The following is a 13,781-nucleotide window of genomic DNA, read 5'->3' as shown; positions in this document are numbered from 1 at the left end:
TAGCTTGTAAATTTTGCTGCGTTTAGCGCCGTTGTTTACGCATGCACGGCGACCTAAAGGTAAAAATTCAGTTCTGAATGGTTGCCCTGTATGTCAATCAAGTGACGGGACGTTTGATAGGCTGACAAATGTTTTTTTTACTGTCACGCTGCGATCGACCAGTACTACCTCCGCGATCGACGTAATGAGCACCCCTGCTGTAGAGTAATTTGAAGTGATAATATCACGATTCACCACGAGATGGCAGACATGGCTTAGTTGTGCTAACCCACATTGTTATACGGCTCTTAATTAAATAATAATAATAATAATACGGTAAGAATAAATTTTCAAAACTCTCAAAGACACCTTACAGGCATAGGATAAGAACATTTTTATTTTAATTTTGTATTTTTTGCGGGTATAAGTGAGCCTAATGTTTATTTATCATTATGGGGGTTAGGTGGGGGTGGACAAATTTAGCAGCACAATCATATCCAGTGGGTAGATTAAAAAATAAATAAATAAAAAATATATACACACACATATATATATATATGTGTGTGTGTGTGTGTGTGTGTGTGTGTGTGTGTCTGTGTGTGTGTGTGTGAAATAAACACATAAAATACAATTATAAATAAATAAATAAATAATAAATAGAAAGATATATATAGAGAGAGATATAATAATAATAATACATTTCATTTATAAGTGCCTTTCAAAACTCTCAGGGACACTTTAGACACTTTTTTTTTCATAAATTTGTCTTCTTTACCCAAATATATTTCATGTTGTCTTCATGGGGGTATTTTGTGAAGAATTCTGAGGAAAAAAGATAAATGTATTTCTTTTTTTCAATAGGGCTGTGTCTATCTATCTATCTATCTATCTATCTATCTATCTATCTATCTATCTATCTATCTATCTATCTATCTCTCTCTCTCTCTCTCTCTCTCTCTCTCTCTATATATATATATATATATATATATATATATATATATATATATATATATATATATATAGTATTCTATCTCGTTATCTATCTATCTATCTATCTATCTATCTATAACTTTACTCTATATATATATATATATATATATATATATATATATATATATATATATAATGATTTCTTGTTCTTCATGTGGGTTTGATGTTCCACAGTTTTATGCCGTAATTGCAATTATTTTGTTTTGTTTAATTTGGTTTTTGTAAGTACTCTTTGCACATAAAAGCAAATTGCTGTATGTTGTTTTTTTTTTTTTTTTGTTTACTTCAAACCCTTCGTTGTGGGGTTGTATCGTAGATCTTTGACATATGAAAAATGACATGAATGAAATGCGCATAGTTTGCCCATATCGACAAATTTTGTCTATGTCTGAAATCACGGTTTTTAGCATGTATCAGGTTAGGAAGAACACGAATGGACAATTTCAGGTCTTCAATGAATTGAATTTTCCAAAATGTCATTATTCATCATTGTTGTCACAACAATGGAACTCCATTAATGACCAGTAAAACCGGATTAAAAGGGGAAGTCAAGTCAAAAACATTCTTGAGGAAAATATATTCGATGCATGATTATTATCCCCTTTCAAATTGCTGCTGTGGACTGCAAATTTCCCCATTGTGGGACGAATAAAGGTATTCTGATTCTGATTAGTCACACCAGATTAAATTTGCATTCGGGGAGTAAGCTTCGGGAATGGCTCTTTTGACTTCTTTTTGAAAACGAAAGAGAATAGAAATGACTTATTTTGTTGGTGTTATTATGTTGCAGAGGTGGCGGACTACGCCGACAAGGTCGAGCGTCTGAAGAGCGTCGTTCACAGCATGCCTCAGCCCAACCACGAACACGCTGCAATTCATCTGCCGTCACCTCAAACGGTAACAAAGATTGTGTAGACTTTTGAGCATCTAAATATATTTGATTGTTTCTTTTTTTTCATTGTTGTCGCTTTATTTTATATTATTTTAAGACAGACAACAGAATGCTGGTGCCTTTATTTTGAATGATTACATTCACAACTCCTACGCAGTTTCTTTCTATGTAAAACTATTCAATAATAATAATAATAATAATAATAATAATAATAATACATTTTATTTCAAGCACCTTTCAAAGCTCTCAAGGACACTACAGTCACAGACAAGCATCGATACAATAATAAATAACATTATAAATAGAATACAATAACTAAAATACAATTATAAATGGAAACAAGACGATTCTGTCATTCTGCAACTTAATCGCTACAAATTTCTAAATCAGAAAATATTTATGGTATGGCAAGGAAAATGTATTTATGTAGCGTATTTCATACACAAAGCTCCTCAATGTGCTTCACCTCCAAAAAAAAAAACCATACAAGTATCAGAATTTCACACATTTAACTCATTCACTGCCATCGAATTGAAATATGACGTACATTTGCTCAGGTTTTGGTTTTTCTTGTAGGGTGTTGATAAAGCGCTGGCCATGGCCTCTGGCAATGTTTTTTTCTTTTCCACAAGGGGACAACATTTCCCTGTTTTTGACATGTTAGTGCTTTGTTAGCTCTTTTTAGCGCATGTTAGCACTTTTTAGCACTTTTTAAGCGCATGTTAGCGCTTTTTTGACATGTTAGGGCTTTGTTCCAACTTCAGATGTTGTTAAATAATAATAATAATACATTTTATTTTCAACAAAACAAAATAAAATTCTAAATTAGAAGCAAGAGATAAAACTACGCAGAAAAGCGCTATATAAACCCATATTGCATTGTATTTTGGACAGCCTCCCTCATTTCAAGCTCATATAACTCCAGACCCATATAATTTAGGAATTTAGTTATCTTTAATGTTTATGTAGTCTTCAAACTCAATATTCTGTGGGTCCTGGAATAATCCAAGTGACAATGACAAAAACCCTGGCAACTGGAGCGGACACATTTTTGCACATGTCTGGCAGTGAATGAGTTGACTGCAAGAAATATGTGAGTTTGTCTGTCCTCCTATTGGACGGTATGTATGTTGGGCGCCATCATTTTATCAGCTTCACACCGACCGATCCTTGAGTTCCCTTTCGACTCCCCGAGAGGGAAGGTCCCATGGGAGCCTTGCGGTTCATCCGCTGGAAGGCGCCGCCGCCATCGCTCCCCCCTCGCCTCCTCGCATCCCCCCCTGTGTCCCTAAATCCCTCCCCTCTCTGTTTCATGTGGAAGTTTTGAGCAATTGCTGGCCGCTCCTGCGGCTCAATGGGAAGGGCATTTTTAGAAGAATGCTTGGTGCGGTGGCCTGGACTCATTCCTGAGTCCACTTTACACACGCACTCTGGAACACGAGGCGCTGGAGTTCGCACACCAACATAGGTGGAAGCAGACGCTTTTAGGCACGAATTTGTGGACATCTGGGTTGTAAAATGGCACTTAGATGAACACGCCACACAAAGAAAGGCAAGACGTCACCCGTTTTTAGTTACAGTGATACCTTGGCTTACGAACTTAATTGGTTCCCGGACAGAGTGTGTATCCCAAAAATTAATTTCGCATAGGAAACCATTAAAATGAGAATAATCCGTTCCCAGCTCGCCGTAAAACATAATTTTCTAAACCTTAAAACTACACACAATATTCCTTTTTTATGTCTAATAAATGTGCTATGGTATTATAATTAAAGAAATAAACTGTACTGTATAATAAAGTCGTTTTATTGACCTTTGTGATGGTCGTTGATGGCCGGTTTCATCAGCATTAAACACTTGATGAGGAACGTCGCCTTCTTCTTTCACCATCTTGAGGAATGATCTCTTGTAGGTGCTTTCTCTGTGATAATTTTATCTAGTTCCTCATCAATTGTGTTCTGTTGTGCTGGGTTGATAGCTTTTTGCATCAAGTGTACAGGTGGCTTGAGTGGGTTGTTTGTGGAGCCTGATTGATGGGATATTTTAACCTTGAACTATCAAAGTTGAAACTCTCTCCCTGTCGTCTGCCTGTCTCTTTAATGTTTACCCACCCCCCTCACTGCTTCTTTTTTGACCAATCACGTGGCTTCAACCAAAGACTGGGGGCGGGGAATAGAGGACAAAAACAGTCGCCTGCAATTTTGTTGCTCGTTCGCGAACGACACATCACTCATTGAGGCAGCTCCATGTACGAAAAAAGTTCGTATGCCAAGGTAACATTTTCATAAATGTAACGTTCGTAAACTGAAAAGTTCGTAAGCCAAGGTGTTCGTAAACCAAGGTATCACTGTAGTCCCATATTTGACTTTAGTTTGACAATTTAGACATTTGAATTGTGAAAGGCACATAAACAAATTCCACTTGAATTTATGAAAGTACAACTTGGACCTAAGTGGGAAATGGTGCAAAAAGTGAAGCATTTAACTCATTCACTGCCAGATGATGTGCAAAAAAATGTGTCCACTCCAGCGCCAGGGTTTTTGTCATTGTCACTCAAATTTCAAGACCCACAGAATTTCACTTTTTGGACTACATAAACATTCAATACCGCGTAACAAACCTTAACTCTGTTCTTTCATCAGAAAAAAAGAGTAAATTCCTAAATTATATGGGACTGGAGTTATGTATAATCTATATTTTAATAATATAAATTAAAATAATTTATATCAATATTTAAATTGAGGAAATAGTAAGAAATTGTAAAAGTGCTGTTTTCTTTTGATCTATTTCCACGTGTGTGGACATCACAATTGTGATAGGCGCTTATATGAGCTGTCAATTTTATTGTCTTTGTTCCCGATTTTAAATTGCCCTTCAGTGTTTTGAAAGGTGCTTATAAATTAAGAAATCATTATCGTTGTTATTATTATTATCATTCTTATTATTGTTGTTATTGTTGTCATCAGCATTATTATTGTTATTATTATTATTGTTATTGTTATTATTTATTACTATTATTATTACCATTTTTATTATATTTGTTACTATTATTATTGTTGTTTTTCCTATTATGATTGTTATCACCACTATTATTATTATCATAAGTGTTATAATAATGATAATAATAATACCAATAATAGTTATTATTGTTATTATTATTATTATTGTTGTTGTTGTTGTTGTTATTATTATATAAACACAGCACTCTAGCACTATTCCAAGCACTATTTTGTTTGACGTGTATTTCAAGATTTCTGGTCAGTCAGGGTACTAAAAGGCAAAAATATGCCACTCAAATGTTGTAGGAAATCTTAAAAAATAAGTAAAGTAATATTTTGTAATTATTATTAGTATTAGTATTATTATTATTATTATTAGGATTTACTTAATTTTGGACAGTTGAGACATCCTCCTTTTAAAATGTGTGTGAATATGATACTCGCATTCACAGTGGTGTATTGGGTAGGAAATTATGCAAAATGAAATTCATATTTTGCTCTTTATTACACTAAAAAAATGTCAGAAGAATTTGATAGGAAATGATCCAAACACATTGTGCAACTTTGCGATCCGAAGAGCATTTTGTTCATATTGTTTAGTGTTTGAATTATTAAAAATATCATAAACATTGCAGTAAAAAAAGTACATGTGGGGAATCATAAAAAGTCTATTTTAGTCGAATTTGACTAAAGTAAACGAATGTTAGAATAAAAAAATGGCATCAAGCGTATTTAAAAATGATGCAGCATTTTTTTAAATATATTACTACAATAAGACAATAAATGTCATAATTAATCAAACGGATGAAACAACTTCAAATAAATGGAAACTTTTTTTTTTTTTGTGTGTGTGTACGTCCCTCAGCGTTTTGGAGCACTCAGACGCCAACCGTATGACAACGCAGAACATCGCCATCGTCTTCGGGCCCACGCTGCTGCGCCCCGAGTGCGACAACGGCAACATGGCGGTGAACATGGTTTTCCAGAACCAGGCGGTGGAGCTCATCCTCAACGAATATGAGCACGTTTTCGGCAGGAGGTCCGCCACCGCCGCCGCCCCGTGTGATCCTCCCGAGCGGCCCACCGGCGTTCCCGATTCACAAAGATAACGCGGGCGAGACATGTGGCCGCCATATAAAAAGTTAGAAGCTATCATCAGTCGAACAAGCCCATTTTTAGCTGCCATTCTTTTTTTTTGCCTTTTGACTGCAGATGTGGAGCCCAGCTGTCATTTCTCCCTTGATATTCTCCTTGAGTGAAGTCAAGCCAGTGATGAATAGTCCCCAGACCCCCACCCTGACCACCTTCCTGTTCTTTTCATGCCACAAAAAGAAGCCGGGACAGAAAGCGTCTTACTGTGAAACACATGCGCCCGACCGACACCTCCATGCATGCGTGTGGCTCTTTGGTAGGGACAGTGGAACCTCCAAAGTGGAACATTCTGCTTTCAAGTACACTGATACCTCGGTTTACAAACCCCTTGGCTTACGAACGTTTCGGTTTACAAACGTTAAATTTATGAACATTTTACCTTGGCATACGCACTATTTTTCGGGATACACACGGAGCTGCCACAATGAGTGATGTGTCGTTCACGAACGAGCCCGTTCTCCTAACAAGAAAGTGGCAGCCGACTGTTTTGGTCCTCTATTCCCCGCCCCCAGTCTTCGGTGAAAGCCACGATTGGTCAAGAATGCACCAGTAAGGGGGTGGGGGTTACAAAATGGCATCTTCTGTTAACGCCACGTGATTGGTCAAGAACTCAGAAGTGAGGGGGGGGGGGGGGGGGGGTAAACATTAAAGAGACAGGCAGACGACAGCGAGAGAGTGAGAAAACACACACACACACGAAAGGGAGACGACAGAGCCTGAAACAAAAAAACAACATTGAAAAAAAAAACAAAAGTGAAATGGTGAGAAAATGGATAGAAAACAGTGAAATTTGGACTCGTTTCAACTTTGATAGTTCAAAAGCAGAGTGTAGACTGGAACGTTAAATTATCCCCTCAATCATGCTCCACAAACAACCCGCACAAGCCGTCTGTACACTTGATGCAAAAAGCTATCAACCCAGCTAAACAGAACATAATTGATGAGGAACTAGATAAAATTATCACAGAGAAAGCGCCTACAATGGATCATTCCTCAAGATGGTGAAAGAAGGAGGCTACGTTCCTCAGCAAGTCTTTAATGATGAGGAAACCAGACACTCCATTCCATCAAGCCATCAACAACCATCACAAAGGTAAATAAAACGACTTTATTATATAGTACAGTTTATTTCTTTAATTAAAATACCATACCACATTTACTATACATAAAAAATATATATCTTTTGTGTAGTTTTAAGGCTTAGAAGATTAGAAAGTAGAAAATGATGTTTTATGGCGACCTGGGAATGGATTATTCTCTTTTTAATGGTTTCTTATGGGAAATTAATTTTTGGGATACACACTTTTCGCCTTATACACTCTGTCTGGGAAACAATTAAGTCCGTAAGCCAAGGTATCACTGCACTTTAATTTTATTTAAATTGAACCCCCCAACATTTTAACATGTATTATTATTTTAAACCATTGTTACATTCTTTGCAGTTTAAACATTAGCACTTAAATATAGCAAAATTATCTGGGCTTGATATGAAAATATGTACATATATAAAGTTTAGATAGATGATGAAATATGACACATAAAAGTGAAACAAACTAATGAGCAAATTTGCTGGACTGTACTGTGGTTTGAAGAGACGAACATTCTGCAATTAGATTTTATTCAGTAATGCTTTCTCTCACCACTAGAGGGAGTCGGCGTACCACTACTGATCCCCTTACCACAATTGACAGTCACGGTAAACTAAAAAAAAAAAACGGCACATCTATTTGAACTCATTCACTGCCATTCACGAATTTATTCGGGAATTGAAAATATGACGTAGAGCGCCATTGTTTGGGTTTTTTTTCATGCTTGGGTGCCGATAACGCGCTGATAAGGTTTTTTTCCATTCCACAAGGGGGCAGCATTTCCTTTTTGTCTATGTTAGCGCTTTGTTCCAGCTTCAGCTGTTGTTAAAGCCCTGTATCGGGGGTCGGCAACCCCCGACCCGCATGCGGCTCTTTAGCGCTGCCCTAGTGGCTCCCTGGAGCTTTTTCAAAAATGTTTGAAAATGGAAAAAGATAGGGGAGGGAAATATATTTTTTGTTTTAATATGGTTTCTGTAGGAGGACAAACATGACAAAAACATTCTTAACCTTTTCCAATGCTGTAAAAATGTGTAGAATAAATATTACATTTCAACATTTCTGTCAACGAAGATTTGCGTCATAGCCTGCGACACACGTTTCTATCAGCAGGGCGGGTAGAAAAAAATTCGATTTTAAATAGATGTTAGAATTCTACCTTTTTTGTTGTTGTTAAACTTCTTCCTCAAAGGATCAACATTAAATGTTAGCTTTGAGCAAAACAGTTTTCCCACCCCTTGTTTAGATACTTGGAGGTTCCACGATACAACCGCAGCCAACTAAAAAAAAAGATGTCTGACCATGTCACTATCCAGACAACAGCGTTCACTCAAAGTGCCAACAAAGGCCGCCATGTTCCCTTTTGTGGATACTAAATGCATGTGTGTGCGAGTGTGGACCTCATACGCTTCTCCTCTTATACACTTTTCAGATGGACCTTCTATTTTTATGGCCTTTATGAGGTGTACACAGCACTTATGTACCAAGCGTATGTTTCATAGCCTTTAGTGCTTGTCCACAAGTAGCTCTTTGTCTCACATTGATCCATTTTGAAATGTGTCGTGCAATGACATGGATCCTATTTGTTTACCGCCCTAATAAAATACATTTTTGTCCAATTTAGTGAGAATGAATACATTTCTTTTTCTTTTTCAATGTACATTTTAAGGAAAAATGTTGGTCTATTGGTTAGCACAGCAACTAGTCCTGAAATGGACCCCCGCTTCTCAGAGAATAGAAAACAGGATTGTGATGGTTGAAGTATATGTACAATTTATTACAAATATGCACAAACATGCAGAAAATATATACCAATAAAAATTTCACACACAAAAAAATATTACAAAAATATTGATTGTTGTTAAATGTGCCCTTTGCGTGCAAAGGCATTTAACGGCAAGGAAGACAAGTCGGTCATTTGCATAGCAGAAACTTGTTGGAAAAAAAGATGGTTATGGACTGTTCCCTGCTGAAGGATGATGACTGACAGATCTGCAACATTTTGACCACCTCTGTATTTTAATATGTATCAATTACACTGATCAACAGCAAATGTTAATCAGATAGTCTTTGTTTTCATGAAATGCATTTTGCAGATGAAACGACAACCGACGCCTCCGGACAAGTTGTGTCCATAATTTGTAAAATCACTTCGAATGACTTCTACTGAACGTATTTTACAAAGATTCCACCTTATATAGCTATATTTTACGTTTTAAGACGTACGCTGAATATTCAGGAAGTCTTTTTTTCGAGTTGATGACGATCTCCTACGTGACGTCACATTTGGAACGCCCCCTGACCGAGAAAGCGGCACACAACGCATTTTGGGTACTTTGTTTGGTCTGAAAACTTCGTGTTGATCCGTGTTGATGGCGAAATTAGAAGGAAAACACATAAATAACGCGATAGTGAATTGTTGTGTGTTGCACCAAGACTACTATTTGATATTCGCTGACACAAATTCCCAGCAGACAAATCAGCCCATTTCCAACAGAGCTTGGGCGCCATTTTCTGGTGCAATACATTGCTGTCATTGACGGCTCGAATTGATATGGGAGGACTCCTTTAATCGATTGCAAACATGTATGCTTTCCTCTTCAGAACTCTTTGAATTCTATTCATAACTGGATGTGTAACAAGAAAGCATCTTCTCCGAATCTGAAGCCATTATTTTGATTCTGGAGCAAGGCAAGACGTCTTGGGGTGACATCACGAACAAGGGGGCGGGACCTTCGGAAACTGGCCATTTCCGGTTTCAGTTTGAAGTCGTTTTTGGACACTTTAAGTCATTTTTATTGGTGTTTTGCATTTGACTAAAAATATCAGCCTGCGTGTTTTGGGTATTTTAGATGTCAAAACGTTTTTCTGATGTCAGTTAGGAAGCAAAAAAAATGGTGTCGGTTGTCCTTTAAAGATGTCTATTTGTTTTTCTAGCACATCAGATTTTTGGATATTTGATCTATTTCTTCGTGTGATTTATAAAAGCTTGCTTAATGCCTACTTTAATCTTAGACTTTTTTCATGAAATGTCATCGTGAAAAATTGTTGATGTATCATTATTTCCGAAATATTTAATTCAAAAATAATATATATGATATAGTATTATTTTGAAAACCCGATGTGCTAAAGCAAAAAAATAAGGCACATTCAAAATCAGGAAAAAAAAGGAAGTTTACTTGCATCGCCGATTAAAACATTTACCAAAAAAAAATTGACCGGTGTTAGCGTATTTTCACAATGGCGGACCAACCAGGCTCCTGTCCACCGTTGTAAAAAAAAAATGGATGTATGGATGTATCTTGTGATTTAATGGATCTCGCTTCTCTTGGCAGAAGTCAGTCCAGGTCGCTTCCAGCTCACCTGTGATTTGGATGGACAAGTCCAATAGCAATTCGACCGATGGATGCAAATGCAAAAGAAACGTAAGCTTTTGTGGCGAGCACTGCTAGCACGAGAATTTCACACCTGTCTTCATTAGCTTGAGCATACAATTAAAATGAGGCTTCACGTAAAAGTCTAGAATGCTTGATAAAATACTTTGTAGGTCACGTGTTGGAGGTTGAATGAGTTCATGTTCTCGCCATGTGTTTCTTTGGTATATTAATGAATCCACTAAGACATGAACAGTCTGCAATTCTTTGGCTTTTCGGACTCTCTCAAGTTTGTATCCGGGGTAGATTTGTTATCTCCAGGCTCAGTTCACATTTATCCAAGTCTCCGTTTTGTACCTGGGTGTGAGACTTCCAGACCTCCACCCCATCGAAGCGGTTTCCTCCAGTGCAACTCTCGTTCTCCGGCATTTCTCGGCTCGCCGGGTCTTCCTCAGCTTTTCCTTCCTGGTCTTCTTCATCCTCTTTATGGGCCTCCGAGGCTCCGTCGAGACTAGCGTCGCTGAGGAGGGACTGGGGCGTCTGCGTGTCCTCCGCGGATAGAGCGGCGGACTCTCGGGGGACGTCGTCGTGGTCTTGATCGGGGTCCTGGTCCTTGCTGCAGTAGGCGTAGCGGTGGTTCATGTGCTGAGAGTACGAGCCCGAGTGCGAGAAGCGCTTGCCGCACTTGTCACATTGGTAGGGTTTCTCCCCCGAATGAAGTCGGCTGTGTTCGATCAGGTGATGTTTGTGCTTGAAAGCCTTGTTACAGACTTTGCATTCATAAGGGCGTTTACCTGGAACAGACCAAAAAAAAAAAAACCCACATTTGTTTCCATATTTCCGTTAGCTGAAAAAAACATTGTGTTCATTGACCCACCTGTGTGTTCATATTTGTGTCTGAGCAGAGAGCTGCTTTTCTGAAAAGTTTTTTCACAGATGTCACAAGCGTACAGACCCTCGTCCGTCTTCTTCAGCCTCTTGCGTCCTGGTCCGCCGTCCCCATCCAAACCTTCATCCATCATCGAGAGGTAGTCTAGAGCTCCACGGTTTAACACCTCACCCTGTAACGCCAGCAGGAAGATATTTTCAGGACTTTAATTCTTTCTGGAAGACTGCAACTCATCCGTATTCCCGACACATCGCCTATGGAGGCTTTGGGAAGACCAAAGACAAACTGGAGAGACTATTACATTAAGAATTTGCCCAATGAAGCTGGGCATGAAAGTCTGGGTTGATAGTAAATTAGTTTCCGATCCAGGCAACATATGGACAGTGAGGCTTTTATGGAGGATCACACTTGAAGAGAAGCCATGCTTACCATGAGCAGCTGTCTCTCCTGGTGGAACTTCTTCAACGTCGCCTCTGATTCGGTCTCCACCATGTAAGCCAAGGGCGAGAGAAATCCGGGGCTGATGGGTGATGGGCTGAAAGGAAGGGGCGCGATGCCGTCATGTCCTGCAAACCCCAAAGTAGACTGGCTGAAGAAGGGAAATCCGTTGTATAAGGAGCCAGGAAAGACCGGAGCTCCATGTGCTCTGTAGATCGGGTGAGGGTGTAGGGACTGGTCAGAAAATTGGTTGGGACTCTGTCGACTGGGCTGTTTGCTCCTGTCTTTTGTCCTTTCCCTTCTGCCATTGATGTTTCTTTGGTTTACCATCAGCTTGCGTACAGAGAGGTCCAGAGGCTCGTTCTGGGAGTGGATCTGTGGTGAGGAGAGTTCCGAGGGCTGGCCGCTGCGGTCCAGGCAAACAGGGAAGCCCAAGGATAGAAGTCTCCTTCCAGTGTGAGGGGACAGCAACTCTGAGGCGTGGATTGGGCTTGCCTTCTCCTGGCTGGAAGACTCTAAGTGGTCGCGAGTGGAATGTAGTGAGGCCAGATGCTGCTGAGGTGGCAAGGGCCACTTCTGCACGGGGGATTCATTTTGAGAGGCTCCGTTGGTTATGTCATTGGTTTTGTTCATCTCTGACCTGGATAGGAACAAGGGTGGCGAGTGGTGGTCTTTGTTTTGAAGACCCTCGGGCACTTCCACAGCTTCTCGATTTATCTTACAGTGGTAGCGTTCGTGCTGCAGGAGAACCACCACGTTGGGGAAAACTTGCGAGCACCAGCGACACGTCACATCGAGAAACCTTCTCTCCTGCTCGCCTGTCTCCTCTCTTGCAGCTCTTTGCTCCGGTGACATATTCCTGTCAGAACCACCTCCGTTCCTATCGAGGTCATCATACTTCTTCACCTCCCGGTGGAGCATCTCCTGCAGCATTTGCTCAAACTTAGAGCCAGACTGGAGGTAAGGCAGCAGGGTGGTCCCTTTCAGGATACTCGCTCTCAAAGAAAGCTCCGCCGAGGGGTTGCAATGAGAAGCCAGCTCCGAAGTTCGGCCGCTGAAATCCTGCCCTGAGACTTGAGAAGGATCGTCCAGTCCATGGCCTGCAGGCCTACTACCATCTTGGACTTGCAACGCCAAAGGAGAAGCCTTATTATTCCTTTCCCGCCCTATGGACGGAGACGCAGGGAAGGAGTGCTGGTAGGAGTTTTGGTTTTGTCCGTTAAAAACAGCACTCGTTCCTCCTGAGCTTGCAAGCGTTCCGCTATTGCCGAGACACTTTTTGCTGCTTAGGTGGGAGCTATAAGAGCCCGAGTGAGAGAAACGTTTCTTGCAGTTGGCACATTCGTATGGTTTTTCTCCTGGAGATGACAAACAGACACCAGGAATTAGTCACAAGAATAGTGTCTGTACTTTTAGGTATGAACTTTCTTTCCCCAACAAGGATGACTGCAGTACTTTATTGAGATATGTGAAACTGTCAATATGAATCGGAAAGGGTGTGATGAAAATGGTCAACATCAAATTTTCACCAGAGAGGGCTTTATGTCCAGCAATGTAAATTTGACGTTGATTTTAAAATATTATGTATGTATAGTATGTATGTATAGTACGTACCATATGTCTGTATGTATGAATGTATGCAGGTATGCATTTATTTATGTATGTCTTCATTTATTTAAGCATTTATTTAAGTACGTATTTATTTAAGTATGCATTTAATTATGTATGCTTGTATTTATTGATACATTTTGTATTGATGCAATTATTTATGCATTTATGTATGATTCATTTATGCATGCATTTAGTTATTTATAGATTTATTGATGCATTTATTTTACATATGTATTTATTAATGTATGCAATTATGTATACATTCATTTATTGATGCATTTATTTATTCATGCACTCATTTATTTATGCCTTATTTATGTATTTATTTGTTAGTTGTTTACTTTATTCATTTGTTCGTTTATTCTTTTTTTT

General features: G+C 39.1%; 2 protein-coding genes across 2 annotated transcripts in view; one reads left to right on the top strand and one right to left on the bottom strand.

The window, feature by feature from the left end:
• Positions 1 to 6,628, top strand: part of arhgap9 (Rho GTPase activating protein 9) — a 45,769-nt gene extending 39,141 nt beyond the window's left edge. The window contains 4 exon segments of the mRNA XM_089010817.1: positions 1,760 to 1,833; positions 1,835 to 1,866; positions 5,726 to 5,899; positions 6,073 to 6,628. Of these exon segments, the coding sequence (XP_088866943.1) occupies positions 1,760 to 1,833; positions 1,835 to 1,866; positions 5,726 to 5,899; positions 6,073 to 6,103 (311 nt within the window). The 3' untranslated portion in view covers positions 6,104 to 6,628.
• A 913-nt stretch (positions 6,629 to 7,541) lies between these two features.
• LOC148890489 (zinc finger E-box-binding homeobox protein zag-1) overlaps positions 7,542 to 13,781 on the bottom strand; it is a 52,577-nt gene continuing 46,337 nt past the window's right edge. Inside the window, exons 6-8 of the mRNA XM_089010935.1 lie at positions 11,790 to 13,156; positions 11,349 to 11,532; positions 7,542 to 11,265 (exon numbers count right to left, since the gene is read on the bottom strand). Of these exons, the coding sequence (XP_088867061.1) occupies positions 10,757 to 11,265; positions 11,349 to 11,532; positions 11,790 to 13,156 (2,060 nt within the window). The 3' untranslated portion in view covers positions 7,542 to 10,756. The remainder of the gene's footprint in view (positions 11,266 to 11,348; positions 11,533 to 11,789; positions 13,157 to 13,781) is intronic.

The sequence above is a fragment of the Hippocampus bargibanti genome, linkage group LG12 (assembly GCF_051943395.1).
Source record: "Hippocampus bargibanti isolate YZ-2025 linkage group LG12, ASM5194339v1, whole genome shotgun sequence".
Taxonomy (NCBI): domain Eukaryota; kingdom Metazoa; phylum Chordata; class Actinopteri; order Syngnathiformes; family Syngnathidae; genus Hippocampus; species Hippocampus bargibanti.
Note: the sequence above shows the minus strand (reverse complement) of the source record. Positions and strands in the feature narration are given on the sequence as shown.